The 18,669-nt window shown below is 45.0% G+C and overlaps 2 protein-coding genes and 1 long non-coding RNA gene across 3 annotated transcripts in view; 1 reads left to right on the top strand and 2 right to left on the bottom strand.

Moving 5' to 3' along the window:
• The window catches only part of insra (insulin receptor a), a 34,626-nt gene extending 32,958 nt beyond the window's left edge, over nt 1-1,668 (bottom strand). Inside the window, exon 1 of the mRNA XM_003975383.3 lies at nt 453-1,668. Coding sequence (XP_003975432.3) covers nt 453-558 — 106 coding nt within the window. The 5' untranslated portion in view covers nt 559-1,668. The remainder of the gene's footprint in view (nt 1-452) is intronic.
• A 15-nt stretch (nt 1,669-1,683) lies between these two features.
• Nucleotides 1,684-2,381, top strand: LOC115247867 (uncharacterized). Its single transcript, XR_003886930.1, has 2 exons — nt 1,684-1,799; nt 1,942-2,381. It is a non-coding gene; the product is annotated as an uncharacterized lncRNA (long non-coding RNA).
• Nucleotides 2,382-8,023: 5,642 nt separating this feature from the next.
• mfsd14a2 (major facilitator superfamily domain containing 14A2) lies at nt 8,024-18,497 on the bottom strand. Its single transcript, XM_003975384.3, has 12 exons — nt 18,231-18,497; nt 16,895-16,990; nt 15,425-15,487; nt 14,972-15,099; nt 14,737-14,851; nt 14,422-14,640; nt 13,432-13,545; nt 12,617-12,688; nt 12,272-12,384; nt 11,295-11,392; nt 11,024-11,181; nt 8,024-10,930 (listed from the first exon to the last, which is right to left on the bottom strand). Exons 1-12 carry the CDS (start codon nt 18,312-18,314, stop codon nt 10,718-10,720), a joined length of 1,473 nt encoding a protein of 490 aa, XP_003975433.1. The 5' UTR covers nt 18,315-18,497; the 3' UTR covers nt 8,024-10,717.
• Between the last annotated feature and the right edge of the window lie 172 nt (nt 18,498-18,669).

Genomic DNA, 18,669 nt, shown 5'->3' with positions numbered 1-18,669 from the left:
GCCATTTTTCAGACACAAAACAAGACAATACAAAGCAAATCCTTGGCGTCTTGAATGATCACCACTCTTATATTGGAATATTAATTAATTTATCTTTTTTTTTTTTAATTCAATAACTATTGCATATAGCATGCTTTACTTGCAACCTCATACATATGAATGAAAATGTCTGTCCCCCATACGTATAAAATGTAAAATGCGTATTCACGAGCTTCCTCATAATTTTATAGCCCATTTTATACATTGAAACGAATCAAACACTTTTTTTTTTTAATTGTGCGAATAGCTATACCTGCGGGGTCATTCTAGTATCTTGGGTGATTGACACGTGATGGACGCGCTTACCGTCGTATATCAAATAAACACCATAGCCAGAAAAAACAGGATTAAAGATGCTGATTACATACGATAATGAAGTGTGATGATTAAATATGAAAATTGGTGGAACTTACTCTCTCCACTCGCTCGGTGACAGCTCATCACAAGACAGCAAGCGGCCAAAACAAACCCCAAACAGCAAGTCCGGAGCCACATAACTGAAGCTTGGAAAGACACCATCCACCCTTGGTTGACTACTATCCTTTGCCTAGATGCCACTCCGAAAGTGCTGGGAAATATCTTCAGGAAACTGGTTTTATTTAGTGGCGAGGGCCAGCAGATAAACAAAAATAAATAGACATCCCGATCCCGGAAGATGGGCGGAGGAACAAGTCCAACGTGTTCAGTCAAACACAAGCTAACGCTGACACGGCTGCTAAAGTTAGCCGCCTCATGCGAGGGGCTTGTCAACAAAAACAGCGTGTAGTAAGAATGACGATTTTTATTCTTGACGAGCCCAAGTTAGCCGGTCCACCTGTCCTGATTTTGGCCGTGGTTGTTGGGCCGAAAAAAACAAACCGGCCCCGAGAAGAAGCTAACCCTTAAAGCAGACAGCACACTGCAGCTAAGCTAACTAGCTAGCAACCTAGTCTGGCTCCGCCACTGTAGTCCAGGCCACAAGTGAAGTTTCCGCAGCTTTGCAGGCGCCCTCTCAACGAAACGTTTAACTTTCTGAGGGGGAGAAAAATAACCCTCACGGCACCCAGTTGGAAACTCCTCAATCAAAAATACGAAAAATACACTCAGCAAAACTCTGCAAGTTCATTTAAATGGATCCTGTTGCGTTTGTTGACTCGATGGCAGTGGCGTGCGTGGCGTTAAGTGTCTTGGGTGGGTAAAAGAGAAAAAGAAAATCCCCTTCGTCACCAGCGAGCACAAAACATTAGTGTTGCATGTGAAATAATGTCAGTCGGACAGCTCTCCTTCGGTCAGTGCAGAGATTTCTGAGACCTCCACTCACTGAGAGCCTGACTGCGGTTGTGGTTCGGCAGCGCTGCACACGCTCTTCTGGTCTTTCTTTCTTTTCTTTTTGTAATTTTTTTATGAAGAAGTATTAAAAAAAAATCAAAAAATGCTCTTGGTTTGTTTTATTTTCCACCCAGTCGCCTGCTCCCACCACGGGGCGGGTGTCTGCATGGCAGGAAAAATGGGTTAAAATAAAGTTTCTCACTCCTTTTCGTCCCTTTCTTCGTCCACACACAGAGGTAGGTTGTACAGTCTCACAGGTCCTGTAAGCTCCCTTCTTCCCAGCCTCTCCGCCAGTAAACAAACCCTGCCAGGCAGCCAGATGGGCTTGCGGGGAAATACGGACTGGATTGCACAACAAACCGATCAGCCTGTCGGCGTTTTAAACGCACCCACCAACCTCCCAGTCTGGAGCAGCTGGTGCAAGAAACTCTTCGAAAAGCAACCTTAAAACGGTGACAATGAAGCGCCCTTTAAAAGGATGCATTTAGTGTCTAAAATAAACTGCACAGTAAAAGATGTCTCCACCATTTTAGCTCGACGGGGGGAAAAATAATGCAAATTGCTTAATAATGAACCTCTGCTTGTTCTGTGCAGGGATTTTCCACACTAAATGGTAGCATGACCACGCAAGGACTCTTCACCTGGGGAGGCCCTGACAGCGAACGCCCCATGGGACCGGTTGCATTGGCAGCTGTGACATAGAATAGAGGCAATATTGATAGATGGTATATGTCCCAGTTAGACACTGACCTCCATCCATGGACATGGGTGACAAACTGGGATAGACTTCAGACCTCCAGAGCATCTGTTTATATGTTCATAAAGGCTTATCTCACTATTCTCCATTTATGTGCATGAGTGAACATTCTCAGCCTTCTGTGCATCTGTTTTGTATAACATATTTCAGACCCAACCAACACTTGCATCAGTTCCTCTTATTAGAATCGTTCTTAGTTCCTCAGGTGCAAACATATAACCATCAGGGTTCCTCTGGTTTGTGGGAGTCCTTTGACACAAACTGTCAGATGCTCAGAGATCTGATCATTCTGCTACTCAGCACGAGGCGGAACTGTGCACATAGAATCAGAATGCTAAGTGTTGCTAATGCTACCTCAATATATACTGCTGCTATTACTGTAATGTAACCAGCCACAGGAGGGTGATGAAGATTCTTTGGCCCCCGTGTTCCAGGAGCTCTTGCTGGTTTCTTCTTCACATTCAGCTCACAGTTGTGGTTTTAGTGGTTTAGCGTAAGTCCCACATGTTTATTAACTCGCTACCACACTAAGCACTCACAAACATTTCTGCCCATTTGTTTTAATGGGACGCACAAGCACGTGGTTTGGAGGAAGACTCCAAAAAGGCCCAGTCCCACGTGAACTTTTCCTTCTCTATATCGGCTCCGATTGACACGTTTCAGACAACCAAAGCTCCTCTGTTATTTTAGGAAGCCGAGGTCGAAAGATGAGGAAGGAAAATGCCTGCGCCGTTCGGACATTGTCTAAAAACAGAACAGGGTTCTCCTTCCAAACGTGCCACGTTCTCACACATGCACCAAGGCCGGAGCCAAACACTGACATCGCCTCTTCATCGTCTCACTTAGGTCTCCTCTGTATGAGGGCGCGTGGCACCGGCTCTGCACACTACCTGCTTACACCGTCACCTGGTGCAAAATAATGACCTCCTGTTGTTTGGGGGGGGGTCCTTTTTCCTCTGTGGGTCTTTTGCAGAGTGTGTGTGGAGCAGTCAGGTGGTTTGCAGCCACGCAGACATTGATTTAGTGGAACGTGACCCCCGAAGGGGGGAGGCAACGTGGAACAGAAGAGCAACTCATTAGTGGTATCAGCACCAGTTGTTTACTGCGGGCAGGAAAGCGAGAGACGCTCACGTGTTCCCGACATCTGACATGGTGGCAGGGAAACTGAATCGGCGGGGTCAGGAGGGGATGCTCGCCAACGCCGCTCCCATGGTCGTAGGAGAGAGAGGAGAGACGGGGGGAATATTAACTAAACTGAGAGCGGCATTACATCACTGTCAACTGTATATCTCAAAGATAATCCTGTCTGTTGAGGATAGGTGTCCTAACAGGATTAATGTCTCCTGAGTAAGCTGAAAAGGCCGCGTCCCATTTCCCATTGACGAGCTGGGAGCCGCTATAGTACAGTTTAATTTCCCTTTCTTGCCTAGTTAAAAAAAAGACAACGCTGAAAACAAGTCCGAGTTAAGTGCGACATACATCTAATATTTGGTTTAAGCCAAACGGGTTTAATCAGAACACACACCAGAGTGTGTTTTTTTTAACTAGATGGTGGAGGAGGAGTTCCATAATGGGATGAAGAGCCTCCGAGGAGAGCGTAGCCTGCAGCAAGAAGTGAATATACAGAGGTTGGATGGGCCTCCGTGCTTGGACTGTCACCATCAGTATTTGATAAGTAAAGATTGTGACAATCAAACTAATTGATCCAAAAACACACACACACATTTGCTGTCTGTAAAATCTGCTTAAGAGGCCTTTGCATACTCAACCATTTCTCTATAGATTCACTCTGCAAACGAAGCTTATCGATGTTTTCAGTCGGCAGATCTCCGAATGTTCTTTGATTGCTCCTAAAGGTCACCGCTTAATGCTTAAAGACGAGGGGAATAATTGGGAAAATGAATGCGTAGATGAATGCTGGGAATCAAATCTTTATTGCTTTGAAAATGTCCAAAAAAAACCAACCCCTGTCCCACTTCAAACTGGTTATTCATGTCAAGTAGATTCCAGCTAAGGTTTGCTTGTTGTTTTATGCCGCAGGAACGCCAGCGCAAAAACACGGAAAACATGAAAAAAAATCTACCCAAGGAGCCAGAACTCATGGCGTGAGACTGGCGTGACCGTACATCCATTACTCTGTCGACAGCAGACGCCGTTTCCTTTAATCACTGCACAAATAGAGGATTCCCGCTCCCGGTGCTGGCACGAAAACTCCAGCACCTGAAGTGACCTGCTGTAGTGTTTGCATGCTGGCTGTCATAAATGTTGTATTCATAGACGATGAAGTGAGGAAATCAGATCCGGATGATGCACAATAAGCAAACAAGGATGTCCTGGAAACCAGGAGGAATTTGGCAGGGACATCCGAGCCCTTCTAAAGCTCAAACGGGACATAAACAATGTGATGCCATCGGATGTGAGGACACAAACACAAAATGCCATGATCACAGGAGGAAACAGAACCATTCAGTGTTACATGGTCCAACACAAAAACTCACCATCATTTTTCTTTGTCGGCATCACGTAATCGCACCTGATCTATCTGAAATGCATTTCAAGCCATTCTTAGGAAGGCGGGCACGTATAAAGTGGCCATGATCATGGGTGGTGGAGCGCCTGGGGCCCACGCCATCCAGTCGCAGCGTATGTATGATTAGTTTGTGTCACGTCTGTCAGTCATGGCTTGAATCGGTTTGAAATGATCATCTTACATAAGGAAATGAAGGTGCTTTTATGACAGGTGTGTGCACCGCTTCAGCATCTCGGTATGTAGGTAGCAACACGAGGGGCAGGGTTCAGACAGATAAGCAGGCCTGGCCAACCATGCGGCTCTTTGCCTGGTTTCACGCGGCTCTAACGTTCATATCGAAGTTTGGGTTTGTGTTTTTTGAATGTGATGTTCGCTTCGCTTGAGTTCAATACGGTACGTTTGCCAAAAGCGCATGCGCCTTAGATGAAAATACTGCAAAGTTTCTCAGTAGGGACGAGATCTTTTGAGTAAACAATTAGTGTCAAGTTCGCCTTCAAAATGGCAGGAAAAAAATGCACGAAAGCTTCGTGATTCGGTTCCGTGATCTACAACTGAAAAGGCCACAGATTGCATTCCTCGTTGCCCCTTTTAATGTGGAGACGCACTGTTTTAAAGCCCCGCCAGTCACAGATGAGGCTGCAGCTGAGTTGGAGATGATCGATATTTGTGCGAAGGACCAACTGAAACCTGCTTTAAGGGAAGGGGCCATTGAGATCTGGAAAAGTGTGCCAATGGAAAAATACCCCAATGTCAAACGGGCTGCGCTTAAGATCCTGTCAATATTTGGGTCAACATACGTCTGCAAGTCTGTGTTTTCTACCCTGAAACATGTGAAACCAAAGCATCGATCTGTTCTGACTGACACCCATGTGAAAGAATTGCCTGGCAGCAACTGAATACAAGCCAGATTTGAAGAGGATTGTTCAAAGCAAGGAATGCCAGAAGTCCCACTAAGCAACAGGCATAGTAAGAGAAAAAAAGATATTTTTATAATTATATTTTTGTTTGTGGACTTAGTTGAATTGAGAGTTTGTGTGTGTGAGACAGTGCACACAATGTTCATTGTTGAAAATGACTGGCCCGTGGTCTGTAGAAGTCAAATTCTGTCATTATCATGTTGGTGTGTGACATTTACAATAAATCTGGCTAAGCAGAGGTCTGTGTGTGTGTGTGAGGAAGGGATGAGGTGATGTTCATGTGTGCCCATGTGTGTGATGTGGCTCTTTGCGGTAACACAGTAAAAAATGGCTCAACCTGACTGGTTGGCCACCCCGGGATAAGAGCATCTCGGTTTATTACGCCTGCCCAGGCGTCTGAGATGTAAACACGGCCTATTTTTTTCCAATGTAGAAGAAAGTTGAGCATCCAGTGCATGTGTGTGTGTGTGTCAGAGTTTTCTTGTACTTGCTACATACTCGATACCAAAAGACACACTCTACTAGTAAAGTGAAGACATTTTTAGAATTGGGGGTGTTTTGGCTGGTCCTCACAACTTCAAAGGTGTGTTTGAAAGTTAAAACATGTTTTAAGGTGGTAAGCTGGGATGGTTACAGGAAGGAGCTAGGTAACACATGTCTATGAAAGTCCCCACAAAGATAGAAGTGGCCAGATGTGTGAGCAGCCAGTATCTTGAGGCCCACACCTATACCTGAGTTAATTTTTAACAACGTGCTCGGAAGTCACATGAGGCGACACTGCATATAGAACCTGGGAAAGCAGGCAGAGGTTAGCGACCCACCGGGATTCATATAGACCTCTGACTGGAAGAACAATGAGGTTCACACATCATTCATCCCTGGGCTCTTCCTCGACGCCAGAGCGCTGCACCCCGCCGCAGGAAGAGATGCTGCGGTGCACCAGGGCAGAATGGGACGTCCACCTCTGGGCCCGCTTCCCCTTCCCAACGCGCCTGTGAAGAAACCTTTCTTCCTGCTGACGTTCACGTGCCTGTGAGAGACAATAACTCGGAGTTCTGGGGCAGAATTTGATGGATGCTCAGCCTGTTCGGGAGGTTAATGGCCTCTCATTTTTACAACCAGGGTGCAGCCTGTGGCCTCCAGCCAAGTGTAGGAGGCCAGTTTTTCAAACGTGTACGCGCTCTTCCTCTGAGGCCTGGAAGGTAAATGTGCTATGACAGCGACTCTGCATCACAATACATTCCGGCAGCTCCCCCAAATAGTCGCACGGCCCCTTTTTATCCCCACCCTGAGTGCAAATAATGCCCAAGGGAGCCACCGAGAGGGTCCTGCGCCCATGCGTACGCCTTGGAAATGATGGAAACAACTTCTCTCAAGCTCCTGCTGAAGTTGCTCCGGTTAAATCCTCTCTCTGAGCACGGCCCTTAATCCGGGATGACTGCATGCCTAATTCCTGGAAATCGTGAACCTGCTGTTTGGAGTTACACAAAAAATATATCATGACATCTGTTGACACCGCCACCACCCCCTCCCAGCGATTAATAACCTTTGCAGCTACTCAGGGGCACGCCGCTGCCTTTTCTTACGCCATCCTCTGGAATTATGCGGCCCCATGCCACAGGATGTGCAGAAACGGGTGACTACGGAAGCTCAAACTAAAACCTCATTGTCCTGATGATGGATTATATTTAAGAGCCTTATTATCATCTTCTATCTCCATCCCAGGCTGCAGGGCACCTGCTGCTCCAGGCGTGCGCTTTCCCGGAGTCATCATATTCCCAGCTCAGATTAGTCTACAAATGTGATGATTAACCTCTGGTAAATCGAGGTGAAATCGGCAATAATTGCTCCTAATCTCAAACCTGGATCCTGGGCTGAAATAATGCGCCAGGGTTGTTTTTAGAAAGCTCTTTTCTGTCCCGTTCTGCAAACACAGTCAGATTACTTCCACAAGACAGGCCATGCATGTGTAAATCCTTCAAATTCTATTGATTGATGCATTACAGCACATTGGGAAGCAGTCAGACGTTAATAACGTATTTATTCACAGCAGTACTGTCATGTGGCATCCAGCTAAATCAGATTTAGTGAAGATAAACACTTGAGCAAAGGAAGCAAGGGAGCTGGAAAAGCTGAAAAGATGGCATTGCTTTACACCAAAGCAAACCTGCGGCGGCCTAAAGTGCGACTTTAGAACGGCCCTCGTGTGATTTTAATAAAGAGAGGCTCAGAGCAGTTAATAAATGAGCTTACGTGCAAGGTGTAAGGAGAGCGAAATAACACTGTCAAGGGCCTGGGATTACTGATCAAACAAACCCAGAAAGTTTGTGCATTAAACAGTCTTTGGAATTAGGAACACTAACTGTTCTAATGGGATTTAGTTTTCCATTTACTTATGGACTCTTAGACGCCGACGGTCGACATGAAACAACAGACACGTTTCACCCCACAAACTGACCGCAGAGACAAATGTTTCATTGTACAATAAACCTTTAATAAATAGTTTGCCATTAGTTTCCCATATTTACATAATAACCACCAGTGACTGATGTTGCCATACTCATTTCTTGGCTAATTTTAGGCACACAGAGAGATGGGGGGGGGGGGTCCAGGCCACGAACCACGTCATACATAAAAACAGGAGTGGCTAGCAGGTAAGTCTTGAGAAATATCTATGAATAATTGCACCGTACAACCTAGTAGAGCAGGAGGTGGCCTTCTTTTCGAGCAAGAAATATATACAGTTGCTGTATGTACAGGTGATTTTGGTACATTTACAGTCTGCTTGGAAAGCGGAAATGAAGCTGGTGCAGAATCTTCCCAATGAAAAGAAGGATGAAAGCCACTGGTGTACCGATGTGTTGGTCCGAAAAGAGTAATAAAAACCAAAGGTCAGAGATTTAAACCTCAAATTAACGGCCTCCTGTTTAACACAAACAGCTTAAATCAAAATTTCTGAGGTGAGCAACAGGTGAGTTCTATTATGTTCTACTGAATAATGAGTTTATTAAAACTAACTTAGACTGAAATGCTTCTTATTGCACCACTGAGACTGAAAACAGCTGGACATTTGATAATTTACCATTTGGCTGCAAAAATAACCTTGAAATCGAAGCTTTAAAAAGCTATCAAAAACAGCACACACATTAAGACATGGGAAAAAAGCAAAATAACACAACAAATTCATAACTAAACACACACGCACACAGTATGGTGATGATGCAAAAAACCAAAAACAAACAAAAACCCATTTGGCACTAAAATAATGACAACTATATTTAGAAAACGTGTTTGTAAATCGTTCCTCATTGCGCTGGAATTTGGCAAATCAAATTCTCCCGATGCCATTCAGAAAGTAAAAGTTTTTAAGAATAGTTTAGCAGCTTGCTGCCAACGCGGGGACCGCAGTATCATGGGTGAAAGCTCCAGAAGCAGGCACAGCCTCCAACTCAACTAAAGCTGCAGCGTCAGCGCCGCCTACTGGTCAGACAGCGATACCACTGCACTTTACGGGGGGGGGGGGGCGGGGGCGTTACAAACATAATAATCTGAAACGATTCCGCATCCGTGTCAATCGTATAATATTCATCCAATTGTGAATTCAGTGATGGCTACATGTGACGACTGGACGTTACTGGCCCGGGGCGGAACTTTTGCTCTCTGACCGTTTCTGTTACGTGTTTAATCTTTGGTTTCAAATGACAAACCTAGTTTCTATGATAGGTACAGATTTTTTTTCTCCCAATTTCTGTCAAACAAGCGAACTTGATGATGCAACAATTATACTTAATGGAGGCAAACAAATTAAGCCAGAGAAGGAGAATAAGAAGAACTTATTCCCTGCAGACTGGCCCAGTCGCCCCCTTCAAGTGGCTCAGGTTTAAATATATTAAACTAGTCTGACGTTGACCAATAAGCTCCACATGTGGCCAATCCGAAGGGTGATTTAAGTAATGCTGATCCAATTCTACAAGGGGGTTTACAGTTGTTGGGAGTAAATAATTAGAAAAGATAATAAAGATTCACTAAAATGGTTGTGTAGTTCTCAAGTAGCCACTGCTGCAGAACGCCGTCGATCGCACTGCGAATTACTGCAGCAGCGCCGATGAAACTTCGGAAATCTACAGTAGAAAACCAACACCGACATGCTGCGAGCAACCTTCTAGTTCTGGTCCAGATGTGTGAAAACACAAACCGGAGCGTGGTTCTGCCAGCCTCAAGTCTGATAAGGGAAACAAAGCAACGAGAAAACAAAAGGCATAGTCTGTAACCGCTCCGATGGGAGCAATAGTGGAAGATTACAGAGCCTCTTCAGACCTCGGTCTTCATACAGGTTGTGTAATTTATATTTATTTATATATATCTACATATATATTAAGTCACTTTGAGGCAATATTTGTGTGAGAACTCAAAGTACATCTAACCTTCCATTCAAACAGAGAAAATATACAACCCAAACTACTATTAATCTAGAGATAGGCAAGTAAACGTCATTTAAAAAAAAAACGGTTTCAGCCAATAAAGTGGTCTCTGTAACAACTGCAACCTCTTGGATCTGAACTGAAACCATTCTGCAGACGCTCCTCCTGTTGCTATGCAGCCCTGCTGAGCGGGGGAACAGACTGGGTCCCCTTTAACAACAGTCCCATACGGTGACGCAGATCTGAACAGATAGGAGCCCGCAGAAGCCCCCAGGACCAGTGCACAACGAACTTTAACTGGCTACGGATGAATAAGAAAAATCACGCAAAGGGTTTCGTAACATTTTTGGAACACCGCCGAGGCGCTCAACCAAATCACTCCTAGCTTCCGTTGCATCAGCGCGAGGACACACATCTGTAGATTCCACTCTGCTGATGCGTTACAGCACCGAAAGATAAGTCCAGCTCCGCTCGCTTACGTGTGCGCCTTTCGACGGCAGCTCTAACTAAGCTGTGCTCCCCTGATCCAGGCTCTTCAGCGTCAGGAGCCCATTCCCAAAAATAAAAGGCTGCTAAGGAAGGTGTGACCACTCTTGTGCTGAACACGCAAATGCCTCATCAAAGCACTTCAGTCTGACGCGCGACTGAGGTCAGAGAGCATCCGTGTATTAAAAAGCGTGCGTCTCTCTGTGTGCGCGGGGTGGCGTGGTGTCACATCAGCAGTTTCTGCCCCCGTCAGCTGAGGTTATACGCTGCTGTCCTCCAGCAAGGGCTCCTTGCCCTCAGCCCCACTGCCTTGGGGACTATGGGAGTGACTCTGAGCCCCATTGCTGTGCTTCTTATAGGCACCGGGTCTCATGCCAGGCCCCGTGTGCTCTGGGATAAACAGGGCCACCAGCAAGGACAGCAGCACAGAGCACGCCCCAAACAGGAAGGGGGGGCCCGGGATGATGGCACTCTGAGGAGACGAGAGGAATGAAAATGAAGTACCGCTGTTACATTTGCACGTTATTCAGTGTGACTGCAAGTCCAAGTATCGAGTCATGTTCACCTCATCTGTCGGGTTGGCCATGTTGGATTTGGCTCCTTTCTCGGAGGGATCTGTGTCACTTAGCTCCACGTGGAACACGTAGAAAACAAAACCATAGAGAGCAGGGCCCAAACCATTACAGAGGCCTCGAATCCCAGTAATCATCCCCTGCACCACGCCTGCAGGTGACAAGACAGTGTAACAGTGTAAAAACGGACATTTCAGAAGAGATTAGCTTTATTGTGCTTTTGTTTTTGTCAAACTCCAAGATATTGTATTAGTTGAAACTTGCCTTGTTGGTCAGGGTCTGCGTTACGTGATACGATGGCGCTAATGGCAGGGAAAGTGATGCTGGACATAGCAGCGACAGCTCCAGCCGCCCACATCATCCTTGCAAAACATAAAATATATTAGTTAAAACGCATTCAAGTGACACTTGCAGCAGGAGAGAACTTTGATGTTATTTGTAAGCAGCAGATGTCCAGGCCAGTTTTACTACTCCTGTTACAACTGAGGAAAAAAAATAAAAGGAATCAAGGTTTTGCTGTTTTCCATCATGTTTTCAGAGAGCCTCGGTGTTGTTGAGAGCTCAGGTACCACTTTAGTTTGTGGTGAGCCCTCCACCTGGACGAGAGTAATGCCGCCGTGCCCTTTACTTAATCTAATTGGCCCAGTATGGAACTAAAGCAGACTGGAGCAGCAAGCTGGGAAGGGTGTTTTTCTCATTCCCATCTATTATGCTGGCTCTGTTTTTACTCTGCAGGCCAAACAAAACAGAAATGATTATGAAGTCACCTGAGAGACTATGTGGATTAGACGAAGGTGCGGTTGACCTTTATCACAAGACTTATCTCCATCTGAAATTTCCACACCATGTAAAAGACTTGTTTACATGCTCTAAAGCGCTGCCAGACATTTTTATTTTAGAATTTGGACAAGTCAAACTAAATCGCTCATCTTTACACTGGTGCTCTCATAGGCACTACTAAAATTAGCATTAGTCCCCAGGTCAATACTGCCCCGCGGTGGCTTGTCAGAGAATTACAGCAAACAGTGACGCTAGTATGTGTGTTAAAAAAATACATAAAATAGAATTGTAATGCATGGTTTTTGGAGCATTCGTATGCAAATAAAACTGGGTAATTTAATAAAAGTACAATCTTGTAATGAATATCCAGCATTACAGAGATCGCTATAATGGGATAACAGACTAATCTGGTGAATTGAGACAGATGTGGGTGTTAAAATGGTGTTGAGGGGGTGACTGACCAGTGTTGGGAGCCAAAGCCGTACCACGCCAGCTGCAGGATCTGGAAGCCAAGGCCGAGGAGGATTGTGTTCTTGTTCCCTATAGAACGCATGAGAATCCCCAACACCAGAGTCTGCAAGACACACAGGTCACACGGGCATTAGCCGAACCAGGTGTGACATTTTAAGTTCTGAAATCAATAACAAGGTGGCAAAAGGAAAACGTTTCTGAGCAAGTGAGTGCGGAGGCTTGTCTATTTCCACTTACAACATGTTTAATGCACCAACTTTTCCTGGCATATGCAAAAGTAAAACGAGATATTGAGATTTTTATGCAGCCAAAGTACAAAGATTGGGTCTAGATACCTGAGCAAGTATTGAGAGGATCCCCACAACAGCAATAAATGCTGCCACAGTCTCTGACGAGAAACGTATAACCTGGGAGGGTAGAGCAGGTTGAGACATAGCGGGACAGGCGGTTAGAAAACAGCATGTTTCAACACAAAGCCTCCAAAATTCCACAGTGAACAAAGAGAAGCAGGTGGTCAAAAAAAACCCAAAACCACAGATGTGATTTCTTTACACAAAAGGTTTTCTAGCCTCAGCGACAGCTTGTAATTCACTATGCACTTGTCTTATTACCTGTAGTGTCAAAAAAGTTTGTTCATAAAGCCATTTGAGAATGAGGGCAGTTATGTATACATTTATTCTGTGTAAACACTTATATTGTGTATTTATTCTCGAACAGTATTCGATGAAATTGCTCCTGCATGAAGTACAGGAGCGTGTGGGGAGTAAAGCTGAAGCCAAATCTGGAGGCCTGTGTGTCTTTTTTCAAAGTCTGTTTGACAGAGTCCTGTCAAACTGGCCTGACTGGTTCTTCTCCACTGTTTGCACAACGTTACCATCTTTCTGTCAAGAGCAAGAAGTCTCTCTTGCTTTCAACCCTAACCCTAACCCCTTCACAACCTGGAACTGGAAGCTTTCATTACATTACATTCATTTCTGGTGGTTTTTTTTTGGTATTTTAGAGAAAAAGGCTACAGAAACCTGCTTATTCCCAGCACCAAATGTAGATCAAAGTGTGTGTTACAGCCTGCAAGTAGCTTTTAGAAGCAAGAACAAACATCTGTTTATTGAAGAGAGTATAATTCTGTGGCTTTTTAGAAAAGGTGTTGTACCTGTTTGAGATAGAGGAAGAAACTGGAGTACTGGCCAGCTTCGGGGAGGTAGGAGAGAAACACTGTGATACAGATGAGCAGCACCGTGGAGTCCTGGCCCACCTTACGCAGAGACTGGACAAGAAGACAGCAGGACGGGACCCATTAAACCTGACCCAGTGTTATGGACCATAAAACAGGAAGGATGGCATCTCTCAAGCCTTAATATTATATAGCAATACATCCCCAACAAAGCAGGATATTTTTGTAAACTAGATAAGTGGGTTTGCATCAATGGAAATGTGAGCAAAGACAAATGATTAACTGAAATCTAATTAAGTTTTGAAGTGACATAATTAGCAATGCAGAAAGACTTCAATTACCTGTGGTGCAACCAGTCAGACCTGAATAAATGACTTAAATGAGTCTGTAGCATCCAGCGCGTGTGTGTGTGAGTGTGTGTGTGTGTGTGTGTGTGTGTGACGGTCACACTCACCAGGCAGGGCTGCAGTTTATACAAGATAATTAAAGATAATTTGTTTACTTGCTCGTTGTGAAAAGCATCATAAAATCTGCTGGGACAGTTTGTTTTTTTTAATATCTGACGGTTATTGAACATAGTTTGCATCTTCACGCGTGTTACAAGCCAAATTCATAACCTTTTTTAACCATCTCGTTAATGTTTCAGCCTTCAGGACAGAAATGTCACCCTAAAAGCACAAATAAGCAAAACTAACAGGATCACCACAAAACTTGAGGTCATTTAGACATTATCAACGCGTAGCCTTAAAATAAAACCAAGCTTCCCTAAAAAGAAGCAACAAATCTCAGTTATATACATTCAGTTTTATTATTAAATTCCCATCATGAAACTCACTGGCAAGTGCAATTTAGTTCATAGGCTTTTAATAAGCAACTGTCTACTTACATACTAGTTCATCAGGTCTAAATATAAGCTGCGTTTGATGTGAAAGTGTGTCATAAAAGGGGCCGACTTGTGTTATTACTCACAGCAAAAGGGTCAGCCTGTTCCCAGGAGATGGGGGCTCCCCACGATGCTGGCCTCATCTTCTCTGGCAGGGACTCCGGCACGGCCACCAGGATGAAGCAGATGTCGAGCAGGGCGATGGCGGTGGCCAGGATCACCACCAACGTGTCGCCGTAAGCATCAGACAGGTAGGCTCCGATGGCGGGGCTGGTGACCAGGCTGGCAGCGAAGGTAGCCGACACCTGCGGGGGGAGAGGCGGAGCGAAGCCCCAGCTGAGCGACGGACACGGGGGGTTTTGGACTGGAATCATCTCCAGTTGTTCTGAAAAGGTTCTTACCAAACCGTACGCTGTACTCCTCTCATGTTCCTGCGTGATGTCGGCCACATAGGCGAATATTACAGAAAAGGTGACGGCAAAGACACCAGACATGGAGATGACGGCAAAATACCACCTAAACAAAAGACAGGTTGTTGGTGCGTTAAAATGAGGGTCGAAAGCAGCGAAATGGCTAAAACGCTCCCAAAGTGAAGGCATCGAACTTCCGCCAACGAATCGGTTGTGCGTTCCTCACCATGGACTGATCTTCATCAGTGGAATGGGCGCGCACGTAAAAAAGACGGTCAGCAGCAAGAAAGACTTGCGCCCCCAAACGTCCGACAACGCTCCGATAAGAGGAGCACTGAGAAAAGATAACAGGCCCTGAGGGGACAAAGAGAAGAGGAGAGGATGGTGAGTGTCTCCATTTATTATCTGACGGTTCTGACAGCACACAAGAGCCCAAGAAAGCTGTTAAAGGGAAGATTCTGGCCAGTTAACAGAAGATAACTGTGCAGGTGCTTCTGATGCATTTTACTTCTGGTTTGGTGAGCTATTCCGTTTCAAAACAGGGAAAATCTGTCATGGAGTCTGGACAGCCTCCATCAGAGCAGCGCTAAACAACAGCGCCGCAAAATCAAAGACACTTTGTGGGAAAAGGGACCAACAGCTGCAGCATATAGAGCCAAAAAAAGTCCAGAAATGTTACCTTGACACCATGGATGAGCCCATTCATGAGGAATGTGTGCTGGGGAAAGGTCTGGCGTAACACCTGCAGAATAAACACAGATAAAGCTGAATGAAACCACCTAAGCAGAAACTGTGGGTTACACTACAAAAAGAGGAAACAGCACCGGAGCCCAACGGTCTGTCATAAGCTGCACATGCACTTTCTGACCCCGGTGAAAGTGAAGTGTGTATTTAGGACGCGGTTTTGACCCAGTATTCTACGGAGCTGCTGAGGACACACACGTGTTAAACCATCAGACGGCTGCAACAGGAACAACTGAGCCTCAATAGTCTGATTTAGATCTGCTAATAATCTGAAAAATCGGATTATCAGAGATGAGTAAAGACAAAAATGGCTTCATGCTCAGTTCTCCACGTTATTTACTGTAGACTTTGGGAACTGGTTCCTTATTAAATGATGTTTTATCCCATTTATGATTCTTTTTCTCTTTTCATAAACAGGTTTTTAGTGTTACAGGTTCCTGACATAGTTCAGGTATTTAGCTATTTGTCTATTCTCAATTTTTGAGAGCCACTTCCTTTTCCTTCCCACCACAATAGCTTCAGCTGTCATTGTCTCTGCCGTCTATTGTACAACAGGCTGGGGGATGTTTTTGGAACATATCATCAAAATAAAATGAAAACTGTAACATCCCCAGCACAAATAGCAGTGCCTACAAAACACAACGTATTAAAAGAGACTGCTTTCAGGCAGCAACAAGTGCTTTATTGTGTTTAGAAGGCTAAGGCTGCTAGCAAAGCTAAATCCCGCGACTCTTCCTCAGATCGTTGCCCCTGGATACCGCCGAAGCCTTGAGCTCATCCCACTTCTGTTCAGATGCCCTCTGATGAGGCCAAAATGCAAACCCTGCCTCTGCCCAGGGCTCTGGAGGGCAGTAAACCCACAGTAATTAATGCTTAACAGACACACACGCAAGCGCCTCATCAAACAAGAGAAGTGCGGTTGTGTAATCCTGGATGTTCTATGTCACGTTGGTTGATCATTTATGAAAGACGCCCCTTTCTGCACAAAAAAAACAACACAAAAGAGGACAGTGAAGCCAATTTTCCGTCGGTTTTCTTCTGGGAATCCTGGGAGTAAAGCTGTTCACACTGCGTGCTCGAGTGAATGTGCACCAGCCGCACGGCTGGCAGTCATCTGTACTGTAGCCCGACAATACAAAACAGCCTGGCCCCCCCGGAAAGCCCTTTCAACAAAGAATGTTTGCTCACAATGCAACAGTTTGATGCCCTTTTCATATTTCTCTGTCCATTAGAGGCTGAAAACACACATCTGCAAACATATGGCCGCGAAGGTGCGACACTCAGCCTCTCATTTGATGAGGAATTCGATCGTCCGTTCGCTGGGACATGGAACGGAGGCGTGTGAACGCACCACAGGCAGGGGTGGAGGTTCTAGGTGGAGGTGCTTGAATGTATCCTGGCTTACCGTGAGCATGGGGGTGGTGAGAAGACCCCATGCAAAAAACTCCAGGAAGATGACCACCACAGCATGGTAAACACTGGGCTCGCCGATTCCCTGAGGCTGCGAGGAGACAAACAGGGAGGTGGTTAGGAGACAAAGAGAGAAAATACAACAGTCCATCGCGTCTCCTGTAGACACTGCCAGTTAATTTCAAGCTGCAATCAATACGTGCTCGACTCATATTTTCCATCTACTTCTGCGGATCCAAGGATCTCCGGCCGGGTGATGGGATCCAGTGATGATTAGGAAGACATTAACACACAGAAACACTTGCATTCATGCCGGACATTTCCTAGAAAAGCTTTTCCCACTGCTATTATGAAAAGAACAATGTCTGATTCAATGTCTGAGGGAGATTCTTAAATGACCACATTGATCAGGTCCAAAAGAACCTTTGTACAATACTTAAGCTAATCTCTTTTGAGAAATTCACGTTTCTACAGTCGTCAAAGACTAAAGGAAAACAACATAATGTGGCAGAAAAAGCAAACAACGACAAATATTTGAGCAACTGTGAGCCTAAGAAGAGTTAAGCTACTAGCAAGAACCCGGCTAGCTTCACAGAACAGTGCTCAGTATTGTTCGGGATTCATTTAAATGTGTTTGCATGCATGTATCAAAAACAACGTCATAAACATTAACTGTGTTGCTTTCCCCTGCTTCCAATTTACATTATCGCCACATAACCTGATGCTTTCTCGTCAGGTCCGGCATGTTGACACCTTACAGCTTCCTTAAAACGATGGGCAGGGCATAAATGAGGGTCATTTACGATAACTTGCGATACTGTCAGCACGTTGCTTTAAAATAAGGGGGAAACGTTCAACACATATGCCAGTAAGCTAACGCCAAGCTAAATCAGGTCTCTGGCTCTGAGACCTGATGCATTCTGACGAATTCAATACAATTACAAAGGCAGATTTTCAATACCATTCCTACCGACTTAAAATTAATTTATCAGCATAAAAAGAGTGGCCGAACCATTGTAAGAAAACAAAGACCCAGCTAACGTTGACAGTAGCCTGCTAGCTACCTGAGCTGACGTGTAAATGACAAGCTAACTAGGCCGCTAAAATGACATAATGAAAGTTCATAGGCAGCTGCGTTCACTAGCTAGCAAAGCAGACACAGCTAACGGTTAAATTAGCTCCGTAGTACAGTCCACCTCAGCCATAAAGCCAAAAATAAACGTTACGCCTTTTGATATGTTTACATGTATTAAGAAGCCGGTTAACGAATCCGCTGACAGTCGCTTTGGCTTGAAGCTAAGCTAACCAAGATAAATAAATATTTAACTCACACTTCCTCCATCTTTTATTATAATTTTCTTTGCAAGAAGAATGCTGCGGTTGAGCCGCTTTTTCTTCTTCTTCTCCCCCGTCATTGTTAGCTTATGTCCATTCTTGTTGTCAGTGGGTCATCGTTGCAACGATCAAAAATAAAACAATGTAGTGATATCGACTACTGCGCTCATACCACATCGGAAACCAAGACCGGGCAGGATGAGGCTAGCAGTAAGCTAACTAAATAATTTCCCTTCCCCACCTCACTTTAACCCCTCTTCCTGAACTTAATGTTGTCCCGCCTCTTCGATGCTACAGCCCGCAACCGTGAGTCAAATCCGCGTCTCTGATTGGCTGAAGGAGAGACGGTAGAGTTTTCCCCCCAATGGGGATCGTTTACGTCACATCGCGGGTACAAAGAGGAACTCCTTAAATGGTTACGTGCCGTGTTTTTTT

The sequence above is a fragment of the Takifugu rubripes genome, chromosome 22 (assembly GCF_901000725.2).
Source record: "Takifugu rubripes chromosome 22, fTakRub1.2, whole genome shotgun sequence".
In the NCBI taxonomy this organism is placed as follows: Eukaryota; Metazoa; Chordata; class Actinopteri; order Tetraodontiformes; family Tetraodontidae; genus Takifugu; species Takifugu rubripes.
This window is presented reverse-complemented; position numbering and strand designations above follow the sequence as displayed.

Bases quoted from the DNA above. Each gene is read 5' to 3' on its own strand.
- mfsd14a2 (XM_003975384.3), bottom strand. From the start codon at position 18,314: ATGACGGGGGAGAAGAAGAAGAAAAAGCGGCTCAACCGCAGCATTCTT. The intron at 15,488-16,894 runs GTAAGCCAGGAT...TTTATTCTGCAG, and splicing joins TCACCACCCCCATGCTCACG to GTGTTACGCCAGACCTTTCC. The intron at 14,852-14,971 runs GTGAGGAACGCA...TCTTTTGTTTAG, and splicing joins CTGATGAAGATCAGTCCATG to GTGGTATTTTGCCGTCATCT.